General features: G+C 48.2%; 7 protein-coding genes across 15 annotated transcripts; 4 read left to right on the top strand and 3 right to left on the bottom strand.

Moving 5' to 3' along the window:
• Positions 1 to 6,468: 6,468 nt before the first annotated feature.
• Positions 6,469 to 8,813, top strand: LOC9658416. 5 transcript variants are annotated; one of them, XR_002992878.1, is made up of 12 exons: positions 6,472 to 6,643; positions 6,810 to 6,941; positions 7,011 to 7,078; positions 7,125 to 7,195; positions 7,256 to 7,468; positions 7,526 to 7,689; positions 7,757 to 7,812; positions 7,874 to 7,926; positions 8,037 to 8,205; positions 8,268 to 8,365; positions 8,428 to 8,576; positions 8,638 to 8,813. XR_002992878.1 is itself a non-coding variant. In XM_002974428.2 (11 exons), exons 1-11 carry the CDS (start codon positions 6,504 to 6,506, stop codon positions 8,521 to 8,523), a joined length of 1,269 nt encoding a protein of 422 aa, XP_002974474.2. In that variant the 5' UTR covers positions 6,475 to 6,503; the 3' UTR covers positions 8,524 to 8,610. The 5 variants fall into 5 exon arrangements, 1 of the variants encoding a protein (XP_002974474.2); XR_002992877.1 differs by having other exon boundaries at positions 6,475 to 6,643; positions 8,419 to 8,576; XR_002992880.1 differs by lacking the exon at positions 8,638 to 8,813 and having other exon boundaries at positions 6,469 to 6,643; positions 8,263 to 8,365; positions 8,419 to 8,533.
• Positions 8,814 to 10,265: 1,452 nt separating this feature from the next.
• Positions 10,266 to 13,159, top strand: LOC9657721 (xyloglucan 6-xylosyltransferase 2). 4 transcript variants are annotated; one of them, XM_024679307.1, is made up of 5 exons: positions 10,266 to 12,130; positions 12,183 to 12,235; positions 12,289 to 12,505; positions 12,559 to 12,612; positions 12,675 to 13,159. In XM_024679307.1, the coding sequence occupies exon 1, from the start codon at positions 10,664 to 10,666 to the stop codon at positions 11,972 to 11,974; it is 1,311 nt and encodes a 436-aa protein (XP_024535075.1). In that variant the 5' UTR covers positions 10,266 to 10,663; the 3' UTR covers positions 11,975 to 12,130; positions 12,183 to 12,235; positions 12,289 to 12,505; positions 12,559 to 12,612; positions 12,675 to 13,159. The 4 variants fall into 4 exon arrangements, with proteins under 4 accessions (XP_024535075.1, XP_024535076.1, XP_002974473.1 ...); XM_024679308.1 differs by having other exon boundaries at positions 12,664 to 13,159; XM_002974427.2 differs by having other exon boundaries at positions 10,266 to 11,981; positions 12,559 to 13,159.
• Positions 12,209 to 15,334, bottom strand: LOC9657720 (polyphenol oxidase I, chloroplastic). Its single transcript, XM_002974268.2, has 4 exons — positions 14,385 to 15,334; positions 13,521 to 14,330; positions 12,714 to 12,933; positions 12,209 to 12,487 (listed from the first exon to the last, which is right to left on the bottom strand). The coding sequence occupies exons 1-4, from the start codon at positions 15,332 to 15,334 to the stop codon at positions 12,209 to 12,211; spliced, it is 2,259 nt and encodes a 752-aa protein (XP_002974314.2).
• A 1,859-nt stretch (positions 15,335 to 17,193) lies between these two features.
• On the top strand, positions 17,194 to 19,647 carry LOC9657719 (methyltransferase-like protein 25). Its single transcript, XM_024679387.1, has 11 exons — positions 17,194 to 17,302; positions 17,358 to 17,453; positions 17,525 to 17,608; positions 17,652 to 17,717; positions 17,777 to 17,857; positions 17,913 to 18,042; positions 18,101 to 18,290; positions 18,351 to 18,510; positions 18,562 to 18,645; positions 18,702 to 18,953; positions 19,007 to 19,647. The coding sequence occupies exons 1-11, from the start codon at positions 17,198 to 17,200 to the stop codon at positions 19,235 to 19,237; spliced, it is 1,479 nt and encodes a 492-aa protein (XP_024535155.1). The 5' UTR covers positions 17,194 to 17,197; the 3' UTR covers positions 19,238 to 19,647.
• Positions 19,648 to 21,668: 2,021 nt separating this feature from the next.
• On the top strand, positions 21,669 to 23,460 carry LOC9657718 (pectinesterase). The gene is made up of 2 exons (XM_002974425.2): positions 21,669 to 22,598; positions 22,657 to 23,460. The coding sequence occupies exons 1-2, from the start codon at positions 21,731 to 21,733 to the stop codon at positions 23,340 to 23,342; spliced, it is 1,554 nt and encodes a 517-aa protein (XP_002974471.2). The 5' UTR covers positions 21,669 to 21,730; the 3' UTR covers positions 23,343 to 23,460.
• LOC9657717 (ADP-ribosylation factor) lies at positions 23,349 to 24,516 on the bottom strand. Of its 2 annotated transcripts, none has more exons than XM_002974265.2 (6): positions 24,354 to 24,516; positions 24,190 to 24,280; positions 23,996 to 24,111; positions 23,879 to 23,938; positions 23,738 to 23,803; positions 23,349 to 23,669 (listed from the first exon to the last, which is right to left on the bottom strand). In XM_002974265.2, the coding sequence occupies exons 1-6, from the start codon at positions 24,408 to 24,410 to the stop codon at positions 23,469 to 23,471; spliced, it is 591 nt and encodes a 196-aa protein (XP_002974311.1). In that variant the 5' UTR covers positions 24,411 to 24,516; the 3' UTR covers positions 23,349 to 23,468. The 2 variants fall into 2 exon arrangements, with proteins under 2 accessions (XP_002974311.1, XP_024534951.1); XM_024679183.1 differs by having other exon boundaries at positions 24,190 to 24,290; positions 24,354 to 24,467.
• On the bottom strand, positions 24,325 to 25,833 carry LOC9658413. The gene has a single exon (XM_002974264.2). It carries the CDS (start codon positions 25,789 to 25,791, stop codon positions 24,511 to 24,513), a length of 1,281 nt encoding a protein of 426 aa, XP_002974310.2. The 5' UTR covers positions 25,792 to 25,833; the 3' UTR covers positions 24,325 to 24,510.
• Between the last annotated feature and the right edge of the window lie 250 nt (positions 25,834 to 26,083).

Genomic DNA, 26,083 nt, shown 5'->3' with positions numbered 1-26,083 from the left:
CGTTAGGAGTGTTTGGATTTGGGAGTTTAATTTAAATCTAACTTTTGCATTGTCTAAATCTAATTTTTTCAATTTCCTTTCTTTTTTTTTTTCCTTTCAAGATTTTGGTTTAAATCTAGCTTTTGCAATGTTTAAATTTCCCTTTCCTTCTAGCTTTTTTCATTTCTTTTCTTTTGCTCTTTCTTTTTTATTCATTTTCATAACAAAGCAATAGTCTCTTCTTCTTTTGACTCTAGAGCAATAGTTGGTGCAATTATTCAATGTTATGCAATTGTAATTGAATAACCAAACTCAATTAATGGTGATATTCACAATATGTGGTATAGCTCTTTCTGCTCTTAGTGCATTCCACTGGAGTTCTTTCGTAGAAATCTTGAGGATGATGTGTACCATTAGTTTAATCACTTCATGGTGATTACCACATATCATTCTTGGGATGACGCTTGACATTTGCTTAAGTTTCCCACATGTCTCCAAGAGACGACACTGTAATGGTATAATGGTTTGAGGGTAGACACTCATGGCAATTGGAGTATTCTCCCAGACATCTTCAAATGTGCAGTTAGACATACCAACAATTATAATGATGCTTTCCAATATATGCATCATCTTCATCAAAGGGCATTTGAGTTGGTGATGCAATTTAGTGTTCGTTTCTAAAGCCTTTTGCTTCATGCAGAGCTAAATATGTCAGAGCGGATCAAATTAGGAATGTTGTAACCAACATTTCGTCAAGATCTTATAGAACTTGTGTATGCACTTACTCCCACTACTCTTAACAATACCCTTCACTTGGCACAACATTATAAGACATCATCTCTTCTATTTCTCATCACACGTTCTTCAACTCCACTTCTTGTGGGAGATGGTCCTATTCCAATGGAGGTTGATGCTATTATTCCTCGAGTTCAAGGACAAAGGCGAGGATGTGGTTATGGCCATGATGTTCACTACTGGGCGTGTGATGAAATTGATCACATTTATCGGTGTTGTCGGTGTTTTTTGGATTGGCGGCCTCCATTTCCTGGGTGGAGACTTTTGTGTCAACAACGTCCTATTGGTGTTGCTACAATGGAAGGTCTGGATATTGAGATGCATCTGGGAAACAAGGAGTCATATGAGTAACAAAAGGACCTTGTGCGAATCAGTTAATGACCCCTCTATCTTTCTTTCAGGAGTATCATGAAAGGGTTTACTCGACATCAATTCATCCAATGTTTACTTTCTAAGCTCATTTTTATAACAAGAGGTCTCCTATTATTCTCTATGTATTGGTTGATATAGGTTCAAGTTTATTTTCTATTGCTTGACTTATTGCTACACGTTGTCGTCTATATTTGCATTATATGGTAGAGTCAGTTTTCAATCTTTATAGCAACAGCTATACACATGCATGTGCACGTGATGAGGCGGACCTAGTTGTGCGTGTGGGTGATCTTGAGTTTGGATTATAGTCATTGTGGGTGGTGTTGAGTCAAGCTTTTGACCTCATCTTTAGTATAGATTGTTGCAACACAATCATGCCAAATATGACTTTCAGGCTTCTCCCTCTTGTTTCATACTTCTTTATATTTTATTCATTCCTTTTACTTTTGTACCTTTTCATCCCTTTGCTTTTACCTCTGCTTCCATTATTTTTATCTCCCCATTACTTCTTCCTATGTTTCTGTCTTGTTCCGCTCTTCCCTTTTCCAATCCCTTTGACGGTCTTTGTGTTGTAGCGGTTGATTAGCTCATGAAGGATTATATCGATCTCTTTGAATTTGACCTATCATCTAGAACCAAGATTGCCATACGTCATCCGATTACAACTAGGGATGCTTGTCCAACCAAAGTTCCTACTCATCATTAGTCACCCAAAGAGATCAAAATTTTACTTGTGAATATTAAGAAGATGGTGGAAAGGGTGTTATTCGAAAGTCATGGAGTCCTTAGGTATGTGAACATCATTTTGTGATGAAGCCTGATAGGAGTATTCTTTTCTACATTGATTATCGTTTGTTAAACAAAGTAACAATCCTGGATATGTACCCTCTTCCTCACACTACTGATCTCTTGGATCGTTTGGGGAGAAGTTGTTGGTTCACCAAACTAAATTTTGCTTCTGGGTACTGGCAAATACCAATGACCAAAAAAGATATTCCTAAGACTACTTTTCGTACATCATTTGGTTTGTACGAGGTTTTGGTGATGCCGTTTGGTTTAAACAATGCTCTAGTGACTTTCTAATAGATGATGGACAAAGTTTTTTGCAATATGCTAGAGATGATTGTTGACTTCATTGATGATGTCTTAATCCACTTGAAGGGGACCTAGGAGGAACACGTCTGTGATGTTTGTAAAGTGTTGAATCAAATATGGAAAGTTGGTTTAAGGTTGAAGTGGTTGAAGTGCGTGTTTAGGTCCAAGGATATAATTTATCTTGGGTACCATATTTCTCATGAGGGTTTGCAAATTGATCCTGACAAACTTGTGGCTGTTCTAAAGTTCCTTATTCCGAAGTGTGTAAATGATATTATAAGTGACTAAATTTTCCATTCTACATTAATCACTTAACCACATCTCTAACCACTTGGAGGAGTTTCACTCACAACCTCCATAAATCTTATTTAGGATTTGGGGACTTGCTAGCCCCAAGAATGATATCCATACCACTCAACCATTACACTTGGTCCAAATACTCCACATGTCTAATCCCATGACTGACACCTATGACCAACATATCAACCCGTTAAGCTAAGGCTATGCCCATTCACTTTTGTCACATCGGTGATCCAACACCATCTGCATCACAGTCCTGTCTCTCAAAGACTAGGGCATTTATCCACGAGTGATCACCAAATCCACTCTTTAACTTCCTTAGGATGCCCACAGACATAGGGAATAGCCATCCCTAATATCCTTTTTTCAGTCCCCACCAAGTCCCTTTGTGTCCATAGCCGTGTTCATCAACATTGCCACTGAGTCAAGGCCCACAAACCCGACCACTAAGTCCCACTATCCTTTGGGACTTCCTCATCATCTAAGCGTATCTTTGGTCGCTACACTAGAGGACTGCTTCTCTTTTTTTTCCACAGTCTGGGACTTTGGGACAGCATTTTGAAACACCATGGCCTTATGCGAACCTCATAAATACTCTCTTTACCTTCTGCATTTAAGTGCCCTAGCCATATGGCTAGAGCAAGGTTTCAATGAGCCATGCCAGGTATCCAAGTAGGTAGTGCCACCCACATTTGGGAGCATTGACTAATCGATCTCCTGAGGGAGCTAGAGCTGGCTCTTGGACACTTCACCAAGTTACCCCACTTGTCTATCTATATTCACTCTAGCTTTGGACTCTTTAATGGTTTTATCATCACCCACCACATGGATATAACATTCTTTAGTCACACTAGCCTTTCTTGGCCAAACTGGCTTCACTAGAGTCCTCCCCCTAGTATACTTTTGGAGCTCACTAAACCGCTCAGGGTCTAGGAGACGAACACTTTGGGCTTTCACCCCTCGGCCTCGGACTTGGACTTGGACTCGGACTTAGGCTTGGGGTAGGGCTCGGACTCAGACTCGGACTCGGGCTCAGACTCGGACTCGGACTCGGACTCGAGCTCGGACTCGGGCTCAGGCTCGAGCTCGAGCTCAGACTTGGTCCCAGTCTCGGTCTCGGTCTCGGTCTCGGTCTTGATCTTGGTCTCGGTCTTGGTCTCGGTCTCAATCTTGACCTCGAACTCCATCTCGGGTCCTCCTTGGACTCCATCTCGGACTCCATCTCAAGTCCATCTCGGACTCCATCTCAAGTCCATCTCGGACTCCATCTCAGATCCATCTTAGACTCTATCTGGAGTCCATCTCGGACTCTATCTTGGACTCTATCTCGGATTCCATCTTGGTCCATCTTGGACTCCATTTTGGGTCCATCTCAGAATCCGTTTTGGACTCCATCTTGGACTCTATCTTAGGCTTCATCTCGGACTTCATCTCAGGTCCATCTCGGACTCCTTCTCGGTCCATCTTAGGCTCTATCTTAGACTCCTTGAGTTTATTTCAGACTTCTTCTCAGACTCCATCTTGACACTTCCACGTGTCATGTGTTAGTCCTCTTGTGTCCTTTTTATAGAGACTCACTTATCACTTGTTTCATACTTGTTTTGTGAGCATTTCGTTGGGAGTTCTACTCCCACTCTCAACTATCTAAGTTGGAGATTTTAGTCCAAATGTGTTACACTCATTTGGCTTTTGCTTCAGCCACTACCACATGGCACCTTTTTGGCTCCACTTTGGGGCCTAAGGATTTATGTCTCACAAATATGTAGCACTTTTTGGGCAAGGTGCAATATCTCAGTTGTTTTGTGACTTGAAGACAACCTTCTTTATTTTATGGGGATGGATATTGATGGTCATTTATAGCTAGTGGTGCCTCCAATGTTTATTCCACAATTTCTTCATACCTACCATGATTCTTTTGTTTTAGGTGGGTATATGGGATATCATCGTATGACTGAGAAGCTACACAAATATTTCTATTGGCCGAAGATGTGACGTAATGTTATCTAATATGTGTGTAACTGCATTTGGTGCCAAGCTCATAATATTCCCTCTCATGCTGCGGAAGAATGGTTCGAGTCAATTGCAATTTCCCGTTGTTTGAGTTGGTGGCGTTTAATCTCCACAATCGACTATTGACAATGAGTATGTTATTAATGACTTATTGGGTCGAAGTTCATACTCTTGCTAATGCCTTTGCAATTATTGTTGGATACTTCCTCCTCAATCAAGTGGTGTTCCTATATTTTTGTCTAAAGCGGATTATATCGGATAATGGTCCCGCATTTATAGCTGAGGCATTTCATATTTTGACATTTCAGTTGGGGATACACCACACTTTCATGAGTTTTTATCATCCACAGTTAAATGGTTTGGTGGAACGGTTCATTTGGACATTCAAAGGGATGATCACGAAGTACGTGAATTTTTAGCATTCAGATTGGGATGGTTATTTGCCATCTCTGCAGTTTGCATATGTCACAAAGGTGCAAAGTTCTATTGGTGTTTCACCATATAAATTGCTATATGGCCATGATCCAAGATTACTAATGGAGTTGGGTTTATTTTTGCAATTGCCATGAGCTACCAGTACTAAGTCGTGGGATCAGTATTTGATGAGTATTCTTTCACTTATCCGAGCAGAGTCTACTAAACACTTAGGCCATATACAAGTGGCATAGCAACAACATTACAAGTCCCATCATCGTCCACCTACGGAGTATAAAGTGGATGATTTGGTACTAGTCCATTTTCCCTATCTTATAGTACGTAGTTTATCTAAGGGGCTTTTTGCTTAGTGGAAAGTACTGTATTAGGTGTTGCGGCAAGTCCAAAAATTGTGCATGTGGAACAGTTGAAATGCTTTGTACAAAGGGATTAGGAACAATTGATACCACTTACAAATCCACTCATGCTTCGTTCTAATATTCCTTCAAATTCTGGCCCATTTATGAGGGAACTTTGATAGTTTTCCATTATTCCAAGGAGAAAGTATAATGTGAGGTCCAATTGTATAACTGCAATACTGTATATTAATATTAGTGTAGTAGGATTTTGGTAGCTATCAAATTGGTTTTAATCTGGATTGCTTGTTCTAGTATATAAGCTAAGTTTCTGGGCTAATTGATATGCACATTTTTTGTATTCTTTTTCTATATTCCATACACTCACTATATCTAATTTAAATATTAGATTTATTTGCATTTAGTTATTGATTACTTGATATTAGTATTAAATTAAAAAATTTAATATTTTTTATTTTTAGAAAATCTAGGAAATTCCTATTTTATATTAATAAATTTTACTTAGCTTCTATTTTCATGTTCATTGAATATAAATCCTATGTATTAGGCTTTTATAGCTTTATTGTTATATTCATATATTCAAAATAATTAAATTAAATAAGTGAAATAAAGAGGTGAAAAACTCAATAAATTACTTAATAGCTTTATAAATTACATTGAAAATATATTTGGGATTTGATATAATCTAATAATTTATGATTCTACTTTATACATAAAGAATTTCAAACTATTTTTGAATAGCCAATCCACATAATGTTTAATATACACAACTTTTGAGCTTTAAATTTCCATTTAAAAATAGTAATATGAAATTTGTCATAATTAAATTTTAGAAGTAAAATCTGATCAAACTGTTAGAAAAAAAAATAATAATTACAACATTATTTTTAGTCATTTCACACATTAGATAAATAATATTAATAGCTACAGCATCCACAATGTTATGAATTTAATAAATCAATTATTAAGTATCATTTTGAGTGATGTTAGTCAAGTGGGACACTACAAGTGTTCAACTTGATTAACATCACTTTGTTGAAGAAATTTTGTTTATATTATTAAGTTTTATTAAAATTATAATGTGTTTGTGAACATTATTTGTGCGGACATGGCATGCCACGTAACTGGTTGCGTGGTCCATTCGGCTAGTGCCACGTCACGATGTATGGCCTCGGTTTGGAAATTTCTCCCGCTTCCAGCGCCTACGCATTGGCGCCGCCGCCGGCCAATCGGATCGTCGCCGCTTGCGCTCCCGGATCGCGCGCCGCCTGCTGGCGCTCCAGCCTTTGTTCGATCTCTAGGTATTCTTCTTGCTAGAGATCTAGGGTTGTAAAGGATGTTCTTATCGCGATCTTGCCAAGGTTTTTTAATGCTGCACGCATTCATTGTTTTCTCCACCTTGGATTCATTCCATTCTTGGAATTTTCGCTTTAATCAATGATCGCTGTCGTGTTATTTCTTCCACAGCTCTCACACCTCTCGATCGCGCTCGAAAATGAAGAGCTGCGCGATCGGAAGCGCAAGCACCAGCAAAGAAACGAATCAAGCTCGGGAGTGTCCAGACCATCTCCTGGTGCTTGTACACGGAATTCTTTCGAGGTACTAGCCCCTTTCTTATGAATTCTACTGTGCTTGTTCTTATCACTCTTCTTTTTCTGTTCACCGCAGCCCAAGCGATTGGAAGTACTTCAAGCAAGAGTTGAAAGCTCGGCTTGGAAGCAAGTTCTATATTCATGGTAAAGTTTTAGTTTTCTTTTGTCCCTGAAGACTATCGTTTTCCAGCGAGCTCGGTAAATTCATACCTGCAAACTCTGACTGGAATCGATATGGCCGGGAAGCGATTGGCCGATGAGGTCTGATTGTTTATCACTCACACCATCTCCTGGATTTTTAACTTCACATCGACTACGCAGGTCTCGGAAGTTGTCCAAAAACATCCTCAACTCCAAAGAATATCGTTTGTAGCGCATTCACTTGGGGGACTTTTCGCTCGCTATGCAATTGGGATTCTTTACTTGCCGTTGCAGCCTTCGAAGAAGTTGATGAACCCGTCAATAACAGGACTTGATCCGGTTAGTTTCATCACGCTCGCCACACCACATTTGGGTGTACGAGGACGGCAACAGGTTCGTCGCCTTGAGCTTCGTTCTTTACTTTGTTTCTCAAACCTTGTCATTTTGCAGCTGCCATTTCTTATGGGTGTTCCTGTATTGGAGAAGATTGCCGCTCCAATCGCTCCTTTTATTGTAGGTAGGACAGGACGTCAGCTTTTCTTAACTGATGGCAAGGCCAGTGATCCGCCTTTGCTCCTGCGAATGGCAACGGACTGTGAACAAGGACAATTTATGTGAGATATTGTCTACGTGCTGGAGCACGTCTGTCTGTCCTAACTTTTCCTCTTTTGCTTCTTTCAGATCTGCATTGAGAGCCTTCAAGCTACGAGCTGTTTATGCCAATGTCAGCTACGACCGTATCCTTTCGTCGTTCATGACGGTGATATGACAATCAAAGCCTTGACAATGACGCTATAGACATGGTTGGCTGGCGTACCTCCTCCATTCGAAGGGAGTCGGAGCTCTCGAAGGTGATGCTAATCGGGTCAGTGGTTTTGAGCTTAAGAACTAATCTATAGACAAGCGTCAGGGCTCAAGGGCGCATCTACGACTTTAACTTGATGTTCTTCTTTTTTATCAGCCTCCTCGCAAATCGCTCGAAGGATACAAACACGTGGTGAACGTCAGGTATTGTCCAGCAATTCAGAGTGACGGGCCTTCTTTCGAGGACAACACCGCCGGAGCGAAAGAAGCGGCACAGAAACAGCCGAGCAGCATAGAAGCTAAGGAATACCACGACATACTTGAAGGTGACCCCGACTTCTCTGTCTTTTTTATCTACTGACTCTGTTTTGGTAATCGGAAAGAACAGAGGAGATGGTAAGAGGCTTGCAACAAGTCAGCTGGCAGAAGGTTGACGTGAGCTTCCATTCTGCGATATGGCCGTTTTTCGCGCACAACAACATCCATGTAAGCAGCCAAGTCTGTGCGTAGTTTATGCCTTATGATGTGATCTTGGACAGGTTAAGCAGGAATGGTTGCATTACGAGGGAGCGGGCGTTGTTTCTCATGTGGCAGACACGCTAAAACAGCAAGAACATGGTGCGTTCCTGGAGGCGAATCTCTGAATGAATTTGTGCGTTTCGAAAGCGGCTACGTGTGAATGCGAGTGGCGATTGAGGTGACGAGGCTTTGAATCTAACTTGTGGTTCTAACTTGTGGCTTGTGTAAGAGTGCAACAGGTCATGGTTACCTGAGCTACAAACATACAGGCAAGAAAAAGGCTATTCCATTTCAGGCGGGTGTGAAATTTTCATGGAATAGCAAAATGCTGGAAGGTGGAAGCGCCCACCAATGTTCTTGCAATTGTGATATCTGATACATCTGATACCAAATCTTTCGTTTTCATGTGATCAAAGGTCGTTTAAACAAAGAAGAGGAACATGTGAGAACCAGGAGGATTGAATCTTTGATACGTTTTCCAAAAACTACAAACCTGCAGTGATCTGTTGCCTATAGTTTGTCTACTCCTGCAGGGCTTCTGAACTTCACTATCTTATCCTAAGATTCCATGCTGTTTGTCACCTTTGGATTGCTGGAGAAAACTTGTAAAGAGGCTTGCTGTTGAATGCCACATGCATGGAAATTCAAGATCTAGAGACAGAATATTTAGGCCCATACATGCGTGACACAGAAAGTGTCGCTTTTTTATTAGAATGGAGGAGGGCGTTCAATGCAATTTGCGGTGGTTGACTGTGTCTAGCTTTTCTCCGAGGCCTCTTTTCTTTGGCAACAACTCGCTTTGGCCTTGTGCTCTCCATTTGCTTTCATCAGGTTTCTTGCAAACATGTTCGGAGGAGACAGCAAAAAGACTGTAGATTTCTCAGGCCACCTTTTCTGTCTTCAAATGTCTCTCTAGTCTGTTTTGAAGGTGTTCCTTGAGTTCAAAGTGCCTGAAAACCAGCGGTGGTTGCATGGTAAGTTTGTGAAAAGACAAAAGCTGCTGCTTCTTTTTTTCAGCGTTTGGTGCACAAAGCTGTGAGGCATTTTGCGCGTATAGCCCGTGTCTTTGCCGACGCTTGCGGTTTACTTCTTCTTGATTCTTTCGAACTCTACGTAGCTCTACGTATGTAAACGACGAAAGCGAATCGTTTTTCTCATCTTATGCATTACAGCCGTGAAGTTGAAGCTGTCATTCGAAATTCCGAGAAATCGTGGCCACAATGGCGTCGGTGAGCTTTGCTTCCGTCTCCAGCGCGTCTTTGACAAGTCTCATGTCTCATGTAAGATTGGTGATAACACCGAAAAACTCAAGACTTTTCCAAAGGTAGAGTCTCTAGGCTCTAAGAAAAACAATCCAAAAGGAGCGCCAGTATTTTGCTGCTGCGGTGGAGTGGAGGGCATTAAAGTGAAGATTGTTGTTTCTTTCTTCCTTTAGTCTTTTTTTTTCTCCCTTTTTACTTGGCAGTCAAAGAAAACTGGCCTAAGAAACGGATCTGATGCGTGCGTTCCATGTGAAGACTTTGGATCGACGCGTCACCGCTGCAAAAATTTCCCACTTCCAAAACGCTGCAAAGAATTGGATCCAGAAGCTCAGTTATGAATCTTCCAAAGAAAAAGAATCATCGTTTCTCACTCCAAACGTGATCCAAACGTACCAATACCGTACAGTGCAAAGCTGTCGGTGCCGCGGTAACTTTCCACATTTTCTTTTCCACTTTTCACCGCGGATGAAAACGCCTGCTTAAATCAACGGGTAGAGACGTTCGAGACGCAACAACGTGGCAACGTCGCGCGCCACAGGGCCAGTGAGAAAAGCGCACCTGGCATGCACTGCCAACAAAGACTAGTGCCACGTTGGACGCTGGTTTTTTAGGGTGTTTAAGAAGCGAGAGGTGAGAGAGAGGAGACACGGCAAGAAGAAGAGAAAAAATTTCTCTTTCTTCCTTTCGTTAAGATCCTGGCAAGGAATCTGTAAGAAGAGGAAGCTCAGCTCGCAATCAATCGATTCCACCGACTGCATTTGTTTGGAATCTCGTGTTAGAATGCTGGCGCTCAACCGCGCATTCATGGATTTGGCAGCGAAGAGCTCCTCCGCGAGGAGAAAGCTCTTCTGTTTTTAGGGATCGATCGGTGGAAGGGCGAGGCCGCGATGGATCCGGGTAGACCAAGGAGAAGAGGAAGCTACATTGTTGTGTGGGTGTAGGATTGGAAGGATCGCGCGCATTGGAAGCACATTGAAAGGAGAGGAAGAATCCAGGCGGAAGGATGAGATCTATAACGCGCTCCTTCTCTTCTCCGCCGATTCTCTCGCCCACCAAGATCCGCCGCCTCCAGCGAACGTTCCACAACGTCAAGCTCATGGTCATGTGTGGCATGATCACGATCCTGGTGCTGCGAGGGACGATCGGCGCGGGCAAATTCGGGACGCCCGCCCAGGATTTGCGAGAGATCCGCGAGCATCTGCCGCGGCGCCACAAGGAGGCCGCGAGCAGAGTCCTGGCAGAGGCGCACGAATCGCGAAAGAAAGCCCCAGGCGATCGCGAGGAGAGGGAGGAGGAGGAGAGAAGCGCAGGATCATCGCCCTACTCTCTGGGTCCCAAGATCTCCGACTGGAACGAGCAGCGATCCCAGTGGCTCCTCGAGAACAGGGCTGGCGGCGGCGCCGCCACTAGCAAGATCCTCCTCGTCACTGGCTCCCAGCCCAATCCCTGCGACAACCCAGTGGGCGATCACTACCTCCTCAAATCTCTCAAGAACAAGATCGACTACTGCCGGATCCACGGCATCGAGATCTTCTACAACATGGCGCACCTCGATTCCGAGATGGCGGGCTACTGGGCCAAGCTCCCACTTCTCCGGAAGCTCCTCCTCTCCCACCCGGACGTGGAGTGGCTATGGTGGATGGACAGCGACGCCATGTTCACGGACATGAGCTTCGCGATCCCGCTGGACAAGTACGCGAATCACAACATGGTCCTCCACGGATGGGACGAGCTCGTCTACGCGAAGAAGAACTGGATCGGGCTCAACACCGGGAGCTTCCTCCTCCGCAATTGCCAGTGGTCGCTGGATCTTCTCGATGCGTGGGCGCCGATGGGACCAAAGGGAAAGATCCGCGAGGACGCCGGCAAGATCCTCACGCGCGAGCTCGTGGGACGCCCGGAATTCGAAGCTGACGATCAGTCCGCGCTCGTCTACCTCCTGGCGACGCAGCGATCCCAGTGGGGCGATGGCGTGTTCTTGGAGAGCTCGTACTACCTCCATGGCTACTGGGCGATCCTGGTGGACAAGTACGAGGAGATGATCGCGAAGAATCATCCGGGGCTTGGGGACGATCGCTGGCCGCTGGTGACCCACTTCGTGGGGTGCAAGCCGTGCGGGAGCTATGGCGATTACCCGGTGGAGCAGTGCTTGCGGGAGATGGAGAGGGCGTTTAACTTCGGGGATAATCAGATCTTGGGTGGCTATGGATTCCAGCACCGGCGGCTGGAGAGCGCGAGGGTGAAGAGGACGAGGAATGACACCGCCAGGCCCCTGGATGATCTACCATCGATATCGCGAGTTTCTTCCTCCTAGCTATGAGGTTTGTTTTTTTTTTCGAGTTCTTCCCAAAAGGTTGGAGCAACCCATTTGTCTTGTCGTGATGGAAGATTGATAGATTGTTTTGATGCTCGCTCGATCTATCGTATCAGATGATCATTGCCTTTACATAGTTTTTCTTATCTAGACATTGTAAGATAAAGGCTTAGTTTTTGATGAAAAGTTTTTAAAGCGCTGATTTTAGGGTTCTTGAGCTATGGAGCGATGACGCTAGTGGCGATCCTGGACTTCTTCCGGGTATGGCGCATTGCGCGATTTTCTCTTTCGCGAGCTTGGAAATGTCAATGCAGGGGCGTTTGTGGGAGATTTTGGACACGCAATGGCTCCTGGCACTGAGGAATTTGTCAATGGAGGATCTTCTTCTCCTTCCATCGCATATGAGAGTCCCTTCGATCCTTTGTTTCTCGTGCATTGACGGCTGGGATGGAAGGCCTTAGGATTGCTGGCCCAAGACGCTCCAGGATTTGCTCGCTCTCTTTTTCTCGAGAGCTGAAGGAGAGCTCAAAGGTAATTCTTTTCGCAAAACCTTGTCATTGACAATGTTTCTTAGCTTCTCTCAGGTGGATCGCTTCCAAGTGTTATAACGCAGGCCGTGAACGTCAGGAAACCATGAGGTATGCATCTCCTTCGATCCATCGATCGTTTTAGAGGAGACTCCCGTTTAGATTCTTTCCAGATTGAAGGACTTTCTTCGTTGGTAGTAAACACGTCAAACGATACTAGCCATTCTTGTCAACCGTTTCAAAGCATCGTGCCACACAAAACCGCAACCTTTCTCGGCGACGAGGACGTGTAGCTGGACGCATTCTTGTCGTCCATTAGCATTCGCGAGCAACGTAGCCATGGACAGCACTCGGGCTGCATGCCTGTGGAGATCTCTCGGCGAACATGTTGAGGTGAGGAGCGTAGGTTCTTGAAACACTGGGGCAGGACCTCTGTAAATCGCCAGGACGTCACGGCGGTGATCTCTGTTTGGTGTTGCTAGAATTTGTTATCCGAGAACGACGACGGTGCGAGCAAGTGTGGCTTCCCTTTGAGCAGAGGCATGAAGAGATTGAACCTGCGTCTTGGTGGAGCTGGACGTGATCTTGTGATACAATCTAAATGCCGTTATTTTGTTCCTTCGTTGGAAGTGGAATTTTTTAAAAATGCTTGGCCTTTTTTTATTCTTTTTCAGCTCCGAAGTCAAGAAGAAAACCTATTGCTCTTCCTATCTATATGATTGTGTGACTTCTCATGGAATCGAGGTGTATCTGGGGAAGGTTAAGGAGCTTCTACTTCCTGAAGTTTTATATTAGCAAAAATACCGCTCGGGATTTAGTGTTCCAAACCCAGTTTGAATATCTATGTTTTATCGAGAGAATCTTTAAATCAATATAAACATTTTGGTTCAAAGAACCTTTTATTCATCTTTTGATTTGTTTTTGTGGAATCGTTAAAAATACTATAGAAACTTTCAGAAGAACCTACGCAGCACACTGCTATTTATTAATCACAAGAAAGAAGTCGAAATCAAGCATACTGAATGGACGCCCCATTGAATGTGAAGCTACCGTCTCCCCTCGGCACCAGCGTCACAACGAGCTTGTCCTCTGACTTTAGGCCCAGGATCTCGACATTAGCCTTGATAGAGAAGCTGGTGTTCACGGTCTCGGTGTGCCACTTACCGCTCTCGAGCATGAAGTGGGGGACGTTGGAATAAGTGCCCACGTACTCGGCACAACTGACGGGCGTGTTCTTGTTGGCCTCGGGCAGATTGATGAACGCGTTGAAGCTGATGGCGGATCGCATGTCAATCTCCATGCCCTCCAGCACCAGGGTCTCGTCAGAACCGCTGCCTTTGGGCTGATCCACCGTGATCGTCACCGGCTCCGCTACAACTTCCAAGGCCTCGGGGTTCTCAGCTGATGCTTTCACCAGCCGATACTCATACGACGATCCACTCCAGGGCGTCTCCTTCAGTGGCTTGGGCTCGTAGGCGGTCCAGGTCTCGTCGTCAGGCATCGCCTGGTACTTGTACTTGAGCATCTTCTCGTTGTTGAGTGAATCTTTCACCTTGACGCGAACGAGATCTTGCTTCTCGTCAAAGAAGAGGAACTCGGTGTTGAGGTAGTCCGGGTCTGTGAAGTCCATGTTTCCCAGAGACCTCCACACGTCCCACATCCGATCGACGTTACCGTGGTGGCAGTAGAAGAGAGGGTCTTTACCGGCCGAGTAGAAGTTGCCCATGTCCTCGTTATTCGGCTGGTTGGGGCTGCCGCAAAATATGTGCATAGCATTATGTGGCGCCCTCTCCACGCCCCCTGGGCCATTTATGCTGCTGCTGCCTTTCCTGCAAAGTATATATGGCTGCTAAAATGGAGCGCATGCATGGGAATGCACGTACCTGAGGGGGTAGCCAAAGAACGCGTCCGGCTGCTTCACCTTTGCGACGTTGTTGTACATGATTGAGAGGTTGTCCTCGCGGATCTGCTCGTCGCTCTTCTTATCAGAGCCGGGCGAGTAGAAGAGGTCCACCCGTGTGGGCTCATAGTGACTCGTGTCGCGCTTTGCGTCGTAGAGGGCGGTCTCGCGGCGAAACATGTCTGGGATGTACCTCCCGCCCTCCTGGTCCCAGCTCCAGAATGGGAGCGCAAAACTAGGATCCCCGATCAGGCTCCCCAAGATCTTCTCGTGGAAGTACAGATACCAGCGGTGCCATGGCAGGAAGAGCCAGTTGAAGTGGATCTGGAGCGTCTGCTTTGGGGCGCCCTTCTGGCGGTAGCCATAGTTGCAGTAGGCGCAGTGGACTTTGGCCTGCTGACGTAAGCTGCGCGGGTCGTCCGGGGGGAGGGCGCGCATCTTGGCGTAGGCCTCGTTGTACTTGGCGATGTAGTCCTTGTCGACGAGGTGGGCGGCGGGGCGGACGCGCATCGGGCGCGAGTCGGGCTTGAAATAGCTGGTGGCGCCCTTGGGTTTTGGGGGGCAGCACGCCCGGTTGATGTCGTCGCCGATGGTGGCTTGGTGGCAGCGCTTGAACGTGGGCGGTCCTATCGGATCCGCCAGCGCGGGGCTGTCGACTGATGAGGCGAGAGACGCACCACCGGCAATGGCCCCGGCCAGGAGCTCGCGGCGATCGATCGAGGGCGTCACAGGGGAGGAGTTAGAGTTGCACGCGATCTTGAGCGGACGCGTGCGGGACGGGCGCTGGAGCTCGAGGCGATCGATCGAGGGCGTCACAGGGGAGGAGTTAGAGTTACATGCATTGGCTTCTTTCCTGGCGTTGGCGGCGATCTTGAGCAGACGCGTGCGGGACGGGCGCTGGAGCTCGAGGCGATCGATCGACAGTGCCACCATCCCAGACATGCTTGGTAGCGAATACATTGTCAAAGGAGGCAGCTATACAACACATAGCAGTTGATACTTGCTTTTATAGGGGCGCTCTTGCATGGCTCTCGTGTGTAATGTGAACACTTCCGGATTTTTCTGCTAGGGGAGTTGACACTGGAGCTTTTGACACATGCATGCACGAGCGATTGAATTTAATAAACAAATTATTAAGTATCATTGTTAGTCAAGTGGGACACTACAAGTGTCCAACTTATCACTTAGTCACTTAAAATGATATTTGATAATGGCTCCTGGCACTGAGGAATTTGTCAATGGAGGACTTCTTCTCCTTCCATCGCATATGAGAGTCCCTTCGATCCTTTGTTTCTCGTGCATTGACGGTTGGGATGGAAGGCCTTAGGATTGCTGGCCCAAGTCGCTCCAGAAGTTGGAGATGCACGTTTTTCTCGAGAGTTGGAGGAGACCTCAAAGTTTGAATATCTATGTTTTATCGAGAGAATCTATAAATCAATATAAACATTCTGGTTCAAAGAACCTTTTATTCATCTTTTGATTTGTTTTTGTGGAATCGTTAAAAATACTATAGGAACTTTCAGAAGAACCTACGCAGCAACTTGCTATTTATTAATCACAAGAAGTCGAAATCAAGCATGCTGAATGAAAGCCCCATTGAATGTGAAGCCACCCTGTCCGGTCGGCACCAGCGTCACAACGAGCTTGTCCGCTGACTTTAGGCCCAAGATCTCGACATTAGCCTTGATAGAGAAGGTGGCGTTCACGATCTCGGTGTGCCCCTTACCGATCTCGGACATGAAGTGGGGAACGTTGGAATAAGTGCCCACGTACTCAGCACAGCTGACGCGCGTGTTCTTGTTGGCCTCGGGCTTGAAATCGATGGTGGCGCGCTTGGGCTTTGGGGGGCAGCACGCCCCGCTGATGTCGCCGCTGATGGTGGCTTGGTGGCAGCGCTTGAACGTGGGCAGTCCTATCGGATCCGCCAGCGCGGGGCTGTCGACTGATGGGGCGAGAGACGCACCACCGGCAATGGCCCCGGCCAGGAGCTCGCGGCGATCGATCGAGGGCGTCACAGGGGAGGAGTTAGAGTTACATGCATTGGCTTCTTTCCTGGCGTTGGCGGCGATCTTGAGCAGACCCGTGCGGGACCGGCGCTGGAGCTCGAGGCCATCGATCGACAGTACCACCATCCCAGGCATGCTCGGTAGCGAATACATTGTCAAAGGAGGCAGCTATACAACACACAAGAGTTGATACTTGGTTTTAAACGGGCACTCTTGCGATGGCTCTCGTGTCTAATGTGGACGTTGCAACTCATACCAAGCTTGGATGACTTTGCTGGCTCCGCAGCATTATTGTGGACCTGATCCATTCATTCATATGCTGTTTACAAGGTACTACGCGCGCCCGCCCCCCCAATGAAGCATGAAACCGACCGGTTTGGGAAAGTTGCATGGATAATGTCCGTCGACCTTCTTGCTTCAATGGCGTCCACGTCTTCGGCCCGCCACCTTCTTCCGGTGTCGGTCTTTATGTGATCTGGTCCTCAGTTGTCAGTCACGGACTCATAAATAGCTCTTCTACAATGTGATGCACGTTTTAAAACACATTTTTTTTCAATTAATTTCAGTTTCACGTCCTAACGTACGGCACTGGAAGCGTGAAACACCAACGAAAATAGAGCCCCAACGATAGAAATATGAGAATTCGAATTGCTGCAAAAGAACATATAAAGTTTAATCTTTTAGGCATTGCTTCAAGAGACAAAACAAACATGCCATTGCATTGATCCACCTTGCTTATACTAAAACAATATGAAATTTTTTAAAGCCTGATTTTAGGGTTTTTGAGGTTATGGAGTGGGAGGAAGAGAGGATAGTGGCGCATCTGGAGGCGCTCGTCTCATTTCTGCGTCGCCACGAGCGCCTGTGGAGAGCGCACGTCGTGGAATTCTTCCAGGTATGGCGCATTGCGCGACTTTCCCATTTGCGAGCTTAGAACTATGCCAATGCAGGGGCGTTTGTGGGAGATTCTGGACACGCAATGGCTCCTGGCGCTGAGGAATGCGTCGATGGAGGATCTTCTTCTCCTTCCATCGCATATTTCCAAGGTGAGAGAGAGAGAGACTCTCGATTCTTTGTTTCTCGCGCATTAATGGATGGCAAGGAATTGTGGCTTTAGGATTGCTGGCCCAAGACGCTCCAGGATTTTCTTGCAGACGCGCGCTCGCTCTCTCTTTCTCGAGAGCTGATGGAGACCTCAAAGGTATTGCCCTTTACAAAACCTTGTCATTCACAACGTTTCTTAGCTTCTCTCAGGCGGATCGCTTCCAAGTGTTATAACGCAGGGCGTGAACGCCAAAAAACTCCACGAGGTATGTCACTCCTCTCCATCGATCGTCTTTGAGAAGACTCGCGTTTAGATTCTTTCCAGATTGAAAGACTTTCTTCGTTGATAGTAAACATCTCTCGCGTTGTCAACGCTACAGAAATCGTGGACGTCGGTGCTGGCCAGGTAAACATCCATCATTCTCCGGTGTATCATTCACGGGCATTTTGTTTCTTCCCAGGGGTATCTTGCGCAAGTCTTGGCGTTCCACCACAAACTTCCAGTAGTCGCAGTAGATTGCTCGGCGCACAACACAACCGTGACAAACAAACGCGCCGACCGCATCCAAAGATACTACGCTTCTCGCTCCGGTAAGCTTGAGTTGGTGCCATTCTTGTCAACCGTTTCAAAGCATCGTGCTACACACAGGTCGTGCTGCAAACCCGGGTCCCAAGACCGCAACCTGTCTCCTTGGATCGGGCAACGAGAATGTGTCGCTGGATGCATTCCTGTCGTCCATCAGCATCCGCAAGGAAGACGAGCAACGTAGCCACGAACAACACTCCATTGTCTTGGCCGGACTGCATGCCTGTGGAGATCTCTCGGCGAACATGTTGAGGTGAGGAGCTCGTGCTCGTCCGTAAGTTTGTCACTGTGTAAACTCTGGGTGTGTTGGCAGGACCTTTGTGAATCGCCAGGACGTCACGGCAGTGATCTCTGTTGGGTGTTGCTACAATTTGTTGTCCGAGAACGACGACAAGTGTGGCTTCCCTTTGAGCAGAGGCGTGAAGAGATTGAACTTGCGTCTCGGTGGAGCTGGACGTGATCTTGGATGCCAGGTGATCAGTCCCTTGACTTCCCTGTAAAAAGCTAACAGTGGATACTTGTAGAGTGCTCACCGCTGGAAAGATATTGGTTGCGAGATGGCCGTGGCAAACTTCGACGTGCATGCATTCCGGGCTGCTTTCCAGATCGTGAGTGATCTTAATCCGCTCGTTTCTCCTGGTTTACAAACTGGTGGCGTGCGCAGCTCCTCCATCGCTTTTACCCCGGCATTGCCGTCACCAGTCCTTCGGTCGGTCGCATCGGCAAAGCAAAGCGTCGCAAGCAAATGCGAAAGCCAAGCTCTGAATGCCAAGCATGCCACGGGAAAGGTGGCGACGACGCTGGAAAATTCGTGGCGTTCCAGCACTACTCCGCCGAGGCTCTCAAACGTCTTGGCCTTCCCGAGGTCTCGCGGGAAGACTTGGCTGAGATCTGGAAAGAAGTGGAGCCGTTTCAGGTAAGCGAGCTTTCTTGGCAGTGGTAGTACTTTACCTCTCGGTTTCAATGCAGGCACTTGTCTCTCCTTTCTGGTCGTTGAGAAGCGCCATAGCTCCGGTGCTGGAGACGTTGCTACTGATGGACAGGCTGCTCTATCTCAAAGAACAGGAAAGTGAAGTTCCGTCTTTCAGCGCCATGCTGCTGCCGGTGTTCGACCCTTGTGTATCGCCGCGTAACATGGCAGTTGTTGCTACGAGGAGAAAATCCGGAGACAAAACTAGTAGTGAGAGCCTGCTTGGCTGATTCGCTGCTCTGCTTCACGGACAAAAAATTCTTTCGTTCTGCCAACGAGTTACGTACACAAAGACACAAAACGAGAAGCTATAGAGACGGACCTATACATTGCAGAATCCAAAGAGTTAAGCAACACCGGAAAGCTCGAGAAATGCTGTGCGCGCACGGGAGCGCTTTCTTCCTCATCGCGAGGTCCCGTAGCGGGTTTTCTCTGCGCAACATGAAGGGGCGTCCCGCCGGAGAAGGCGAAATGAGGAGTTGTCTTGTTTGTTTGATGGATGGACCTGTTGTGCTCTCTCGATCATAACTTTGGCCAGAATGATTTGTATGATGCCCTGGCTTATGCTCACTGGAAACCTCCGGGAGTCAGAGGTCCGGTGGCCTGTTCTCTCTATATATATGAGCCTCTCATTCTCAGCTATCATGGGTCAGATTTCCTGTAGCTGATCCTGATGATCCATCATGCTCCCAGTGACTGATCAACTGCAAGCGATACCTCCCGGTTCATCGCGACATGGCGAGCAGTAGCAGCAGCGCTGTCTCCTCTGTCCTGGAGCACCGTCTTATCCCTTTGTACAAGGGAGATTGAGAAGCGCAGCCCAGTTGTGGAAATCTCCCTTGTACAAAGGATAAGACGCTGCTCCAGGACAGAGGAGATAGGATCCATGAAGCTACGATGTCTAAATCCAAGTTGGAAAACGCGCATGGATGTTAAGAGTCAACAGGCCGAGTAAGACGCTGGCCTGTTCTCTCTCCCTCTATATATATATATATATATATGAGCATCTCATTCTCAGCTATCATGGTATCAGATTTTCTGTAGCCAATCCTGATGGTCCACCATGCTCCCAGTTGATCTTGGCACTTCTCACTCTGATCGACTACAAGCAATACTTCCGGGTTCATCGCGACATGACGAGCAGTAGCAGCAGCGCATTCAGACCTTATGCTGACTCTTGAAATACTTTGTGCGCAGGGATCATCGACAAACGTGTCATTGAAAAATCATCGTGGATCGAGCAATCATGAAGAACAAAGAAAGGAGTGAAATGCAAAACCTTGTGTCGGTCCTTGCAGATTCATCGTTTGCATTGCCGTCTTCAGATCCATGGGATGGCTGCGACACTCATGAATTGATGTATTCCAAACATTATATCAAAATATTTCAATCACTTATCTGCCGTTTCTTGAATAACTCCGGAATTAAAATATTTCGAGCCAAAGAAGACGGTACTTTGAACAGAACGTTCGTAACGAATATACGTTTCGTACTATTTAAGTCACTCCAAGATTATACCCACGAATATGCCCTGTGTTCAGGGTTTATCAACTTGGGAGCGAAGCAAACATTCTCTTCCAGCCAACATACACGCCCTCGATCACCAATGCAGCCAAATCTGAAGGGGGATAGACCTTAAACTCGGCCAGGGCCTCTTCAGTCACGCAATACTTGTCAATCGATCCTTCCATGAGCGGGAATTCGTGCTTCTCCTGCGCTCGAGCAAAGCACTCGTAGTACGCGCGCTTGTCCACGAAAGGAGGCTCCTCTTCCCTGTCCGTAACGAACAAAACATTCGGGAAAGGCATCACGCTCCGGAGGATCGCAGCGAGAAGAACACGCCCGATCCGCCCATTCCCATCGCGAAACGGGTGGATCCGCTCAAACTCAAAGAAGAATCTGGCTCCAAACTTGAGCAAATCCTCGGTTTGCCCCACACTGATCAAGCTTTCTTCCTGGCTCGCCGGGAACATCTCCTCGAGCTCGCGATTCGCGTCCTCGACCAGCTCCTCCAGCGAGCTCTCCACTTGGGTCGGCCACGTAAAGACGTGAAGCCCGCCAGTCACCATTCTTGTGTAGGCAATCTCGTGGGGATCCTTGCGGAGGCGAGCTGCGATCTTGGGCTTGGTGCTCCTCATGAGCTCGCCGTGGGCCTCCAAGATCTTGGGAACACTCAGCTTTGGGATCACGATCCCATGGTGGGCTTGATCATCATCTCCTTCTAGCGGCGGAAACATCGCTCGCAGTGACTTGTGGAGGCAGCGCACGGCCTCGAGCCTGGAATCCGACTGAACGGCGTCTCCCAGCTCGAGCGCCCCATTGCAAAAGATGGCATCCCGGGTCTCGGCGTAGGTGTCGAATCCTTCTTGCTCGATCTTGTTTACCTGGAAAAGATACTGCGCCAATGCTTCCTTTGCGTGAATCTCCATCGCCCAGCGCTGCTGCTTGTCCGGGAGGCGCTTGAATCTATGCACAAACGCGTGGATTCTTACCACTTGATCGCTTGTGCTCGCCCTCCAGAAAGGAACCTGGGATGCCGCGTACTTCCACATAGATATTGAAGAACCCTAAAATTCCACGTCAGCTCTTTAATCGGATCTTTAAACGCCCTGTTAAAAGCGCGGTCGCCATACCTTCATCTCCAGCTCACGCATTTCACGCACTCTGGGAAGAAGCACACACACCATAACTTGCGCTCGGTTGGATCGTTTGTAAGTACAAGCATGATCGTGCTCTCTCGCTCGTTGATTCTGGCACTCCTCTTGATGATCCCACTGCCACTGTCGAGAGCTTTTTCTCACGATCATCATGCTGCCTGTGCTCTAGCTGCAAATCCAGAGATTTGCATTGCCAGCATGGAAGCACTGGATTTGGATCCCGGCAACGCTGGAAGCTTTGCGCTAGCGGCGGTAGGATCCGCTCGTGACTCCCTGGAGGCGCTGCTTGCATCCACAGCAGAGCTCGATCATGGCGCCGTCTCGTCGAGCAAGCCATCCAGATCCATGAGGAAAAGGGCAGTGATGCGCGACTGCGTGGAACTCCTCCATGACGCGTCCCGCCTCGCTGCCGATTCACAAGTGGCCATTGGAAGAATGAAAGCGAGCGATCTGGTGAATGCTCACACCTGGATGAGCGCTGCTCTCACTTACCATACCACTTGCCTGGATGGATTGATCGAGGCTGGCTTTGACGAACACAAACTGCTAAACAAAGCCCGAGAATCACTCAGCACTTGCCTGGCAGCCATAGCATCCTTGCGAAGAAATCAAGAACAGGAGCCACAGACCATCAAAACCCCGCATTGGGTCTCCAAGTCGGTGGGAAATTACACCATTCTTCCCAACATCACGGTGGCCAAGGACGGGAGTGGCCAGTTCGAGAACATCACTGCGGCTCTTGCCGCTGCTCCCACGAAGAGCAGCTCCAGGTTTGTGATTTACATAAAGCAGGGAACTTACTTGGAGACTTTCGAGGTGCCGAGGAATCTCCTGAACTTGATGTTCTTGGGAGATGGGATTGGCAAGACCATTATCACTGGAAACAAAAGTGTCCAGGATCCAAACATCACAACTTTTACGTCCGCAACAGTGGGTAAGTGATCACAAACGTAACTTTACAAACCTCGCTAATCGATTGATCGATCTTTCAGCTATTAGAGCGAACAACTTCATCGCTCAAGACATCACATTCCAAAACACGGCCGGAGCCATAAACCATCAAGCGGTGGCGGTGCGAGTGACCGCGGACAAGGTGGCATTCTTCCGATGCTCGTTCGAGGGCTTCCAGGACACCCTCTACGCTCACTCCCTCCGCCAGTTCTACACCCAGTGCGACATCTACGGCACCGTCGACTACATCTTTGGCAACGCAGCCGCGATCTTCCAAAACTGCAATCTCTACGCTCGCCTCCCGATGCCCAAGCAGAAGAACACCTACACGGCGCAGGGAAGAACAGACCCAAATCAGAACACGGGCTTCTCCTTCCAGAACTGCGCCGTGGATGGAACCCCGGAGCTCAAGGCAAACATCACCCAGTTCCCGACGTTTCTGGGGAGACCATGGAAGGAGTACGCGGTCACGGTGTTTCTCAAATGCTACGAGAGTGCGGTGGTGGATCCGGCAGGTTGGCTCGAGTGGAGCGGCGATTTTGCGCTCCAGACGCTCTTCTATGGCGAGTACTTCTGCTATGGGCCAGGCGGCTCGATCGTCAAGCGCGTTGACTGGTCAACTCAGATATTCGACTCTAGCTTTGCGAGCAAGTACACGGCAATGAGCCTGGTCAGCGGGGACGAGTGGCTCCCAGCGACGAATCTCCCATACACACTGGTGCTATGATCATAGGAAAAGAAAAAGTGGTATCATCAACCTTGACTTATTCAGCTATAGCTACATTGTGCCTATGCCACCTTTTGTGAGGTGGAATATCACTCAAAATACTTTAGCGTTGTATGATTGTGTGGGTCAGCTCACTGTTCTTGGCCCTCCAACCGAGGTGGGAACCCCCACGGCTTGCATATGTTTGAGCGTCGCGGCCAGCCAGTCCAATCCTTCGTACAGACCCTCGCCTTTGATCGCGCACGCTGCTTGGACGTGCCACCGTCGGTCTCGCATCTTTCCCAGCCCCAGCACCGCGCAGATCTCCGTGGGAGACATGGCGCCCTTCTGCAAAAACGAAGAGACGAGCGAAAACTTCACTCTCCCGGAGAGAAACGAAAATCGAAGAGAGTTACCATGTCTTGCTTGTTTGCGAACACCAGGATGGCGCTGTTTCTCATCAGTGGATCGTTCACAATCGCCTGGAGAAAGAAGTGACGCGAAGGATGTGATGAGCTCCCGGAGAGCTTAAGTAGAACTTGTTTGAAACCACTTACTTGGAATTCCAGGGCGGCTTTGTCGATCCGGTCCTTGTCGAACGAGTCCACGACATAGATCTGGAGCACGTCTTGTAGATCACGATTGAAAACAAAAAAGGAAATCTAAAACAGTACCAGAGCATCGGTGCTGCTAAAGTAGTGCTTCCAGAGCGGTCTTAGCTTCTCCTGGCCACCAACATCCCACACCGTGAACACCACATTCTTGTACTGGACCTTCTCCACGTTAAATCCTAGCAAGGATTCACATCAGTCGAGAAATCGAGCAAGAAGGTCAAGATGAAAGCCAAGAAACCAGAAAAAAGGATTACCAATTGTTGGAACCGTGGAGAGGATTTCCCCTATGTGTAGCTTGAACAGGATCGTTGTCTTGCCGGCGGCATCCAGCCCCAGCATCACTACCTGCAAGAGCCTGCCCGTAAGGATCAGTCCATAGAAGACCGAGAAGCGCGCAATCAAAAGCCACAGCCATTACCCTCATCTCCTTGTTCCCAAACAAGCTATCGAACAGCTTCCGGAACGTCTGCCCCATAATCCTCTCGCTCTCTCTAGCTCCCCAATCGATCGCGCTGATTTCACCCAAGCGCCCTCATCGTCGAAAAGCCCTAAGAAACCCTAATCTTGGAAGAACCCTAAAAACTTTCTCTCACGGGCTTCTCTAAAATCGCCGAGAGATAGACCTCGCGATTGGCCCGATCGAGCTTCTTTCCGACCGCCCACTTGATCCTCCGGAACCCCAGCCTCTCGATCAGCGGCACATAGAGGGTGTCCAGTTGATCCTCGGTGCAAAAGAAGTGATCCAGCCAGAAGAATCCACCCGGTCGCAGGACGCGATCGATGTCGTAGAGCACGAATTCCAGCGATTCCAGCGGGATCCAGTTGCTAAGAACATGCATGGTGTGGACGAGATCTAGGGTGTTGTCGAAGAAGGGCAGGCGCTGCGAGATCGTGGCGAAGATCGGGACTAGCCCACGCGCGGCGATGAATTCGCTGAAGGGCCCGTTGAGATTGAGCGTGGTGGTGATGATCGTCACTCCCCGCTCCAGCATTCTCGCCGCAAAGCTCCCAGTCCCTCCGCCCAGATCCAGCCCAATTCGAATGCCACCCTTGGCCAGCGAAAAGATCTCGTCCAGCTCCTTGGAGCTCACCCATCGCGATCGCTCCGGGCCGGAGAGATCGAAGCAATCGGCGCAATCGTAGAAGACGGTCTTGTTCTTGGCCCTGTTCTTGAGGCACTCGAAGCTCTTGCACGAGTAGTGGCTCCACAGCACTGATTTGTCGCTGGGGATCTCCCACAGCGATCCCGGGAGGGAGTGTGGCGGGAAGATCGCTGCTGGGGTCCTGGCGAAGCATCGCCGGCGAGGAAGAGGCTCGCAGCCGCGGAGCATGAGGGATTGGCCGATCCACCAGTCGTCTGGGCAGATCTCCCCTGGCGTGTAGCCCATGAATCGATCGAGGAGCTCCCTCTGCGCGTAGCACCGGTGCCCAATTGGAGAGGTCATCGTCTCCAGGCCATAGTTTGGATTCCTGCCCAGCGGGAGCTTCCTTTCTGCCGTGAACTCCACAAGCTCCTTGCTCATCGCGAAATCTAGATTACCCCCTTTGTGTTCTTCGTGTTCTTCGTGTTCTTCGTGTTCGTCGCGAGGGTTTTGCGCGCCATGCCTGCGAATTTCATCCCTGAGCGTCGCCAGCTCCCGGAGAATCGATTCGTCCCCCGCGGCGTGCTGCAAGCTCCGCTGGACGTCGCGCGAGATCGAGAGGCTGTAGAGCGCGAGAATGTTGGTGACAACGATCGTCGCCAGCAAGAGTAGAACTCCGCAACTCCCTCCTCCTCCTCCATTTCCTCCATTCCCAAATCCCAGCGCTGCCACTAGCGATCTCGTGAAATCCCTGGGCTTGTCTTCCCCTCCCATTTCTTGGGCAGCGAGCAAATCCCTCACTCCACAATCAGGATCTCAGTGCGCCATATCTAGGGCTGACGTGGAGTTGATCGTAGGGCTGACGTGTACTTGATCTTAGGGCTGACTTGTCACGTCAACGTAGTTTTCTCGTTTCTCCGTTGGACGGCGCTCGGGTTCTTCGCCACGCGTGTGCGTGTTCTCTGCCGGCGCCACGAACGATCCTACCGAGCTTTCCTCTCGGACCGCCCAAGGCTATTTAATCGCTCGCTCCTCCTTGCCCTCGCCCAAATTTGAGATCGATCCT

This window comes from Selaginella moellendorffii, unplaced genomic scaffold, assembly GCF_000143415.4.
Source record: "Selaginella moellendorffii unplaced genomic scaffold, v1.0 SELMOscaffold_24, whole genome shotgun sequence".
Taxonomy (NCBI): domain Eukaryota; kingdom Viridiplantae; phylum Streptophyta; class Lycopodiopsida; order Selaginellales; family Selaginellaceae; genus Selaginella; species Selaginella moellendorffii.
This window is presented reverse-complemented; position numbering and strand designations above follow the sequence as displayed.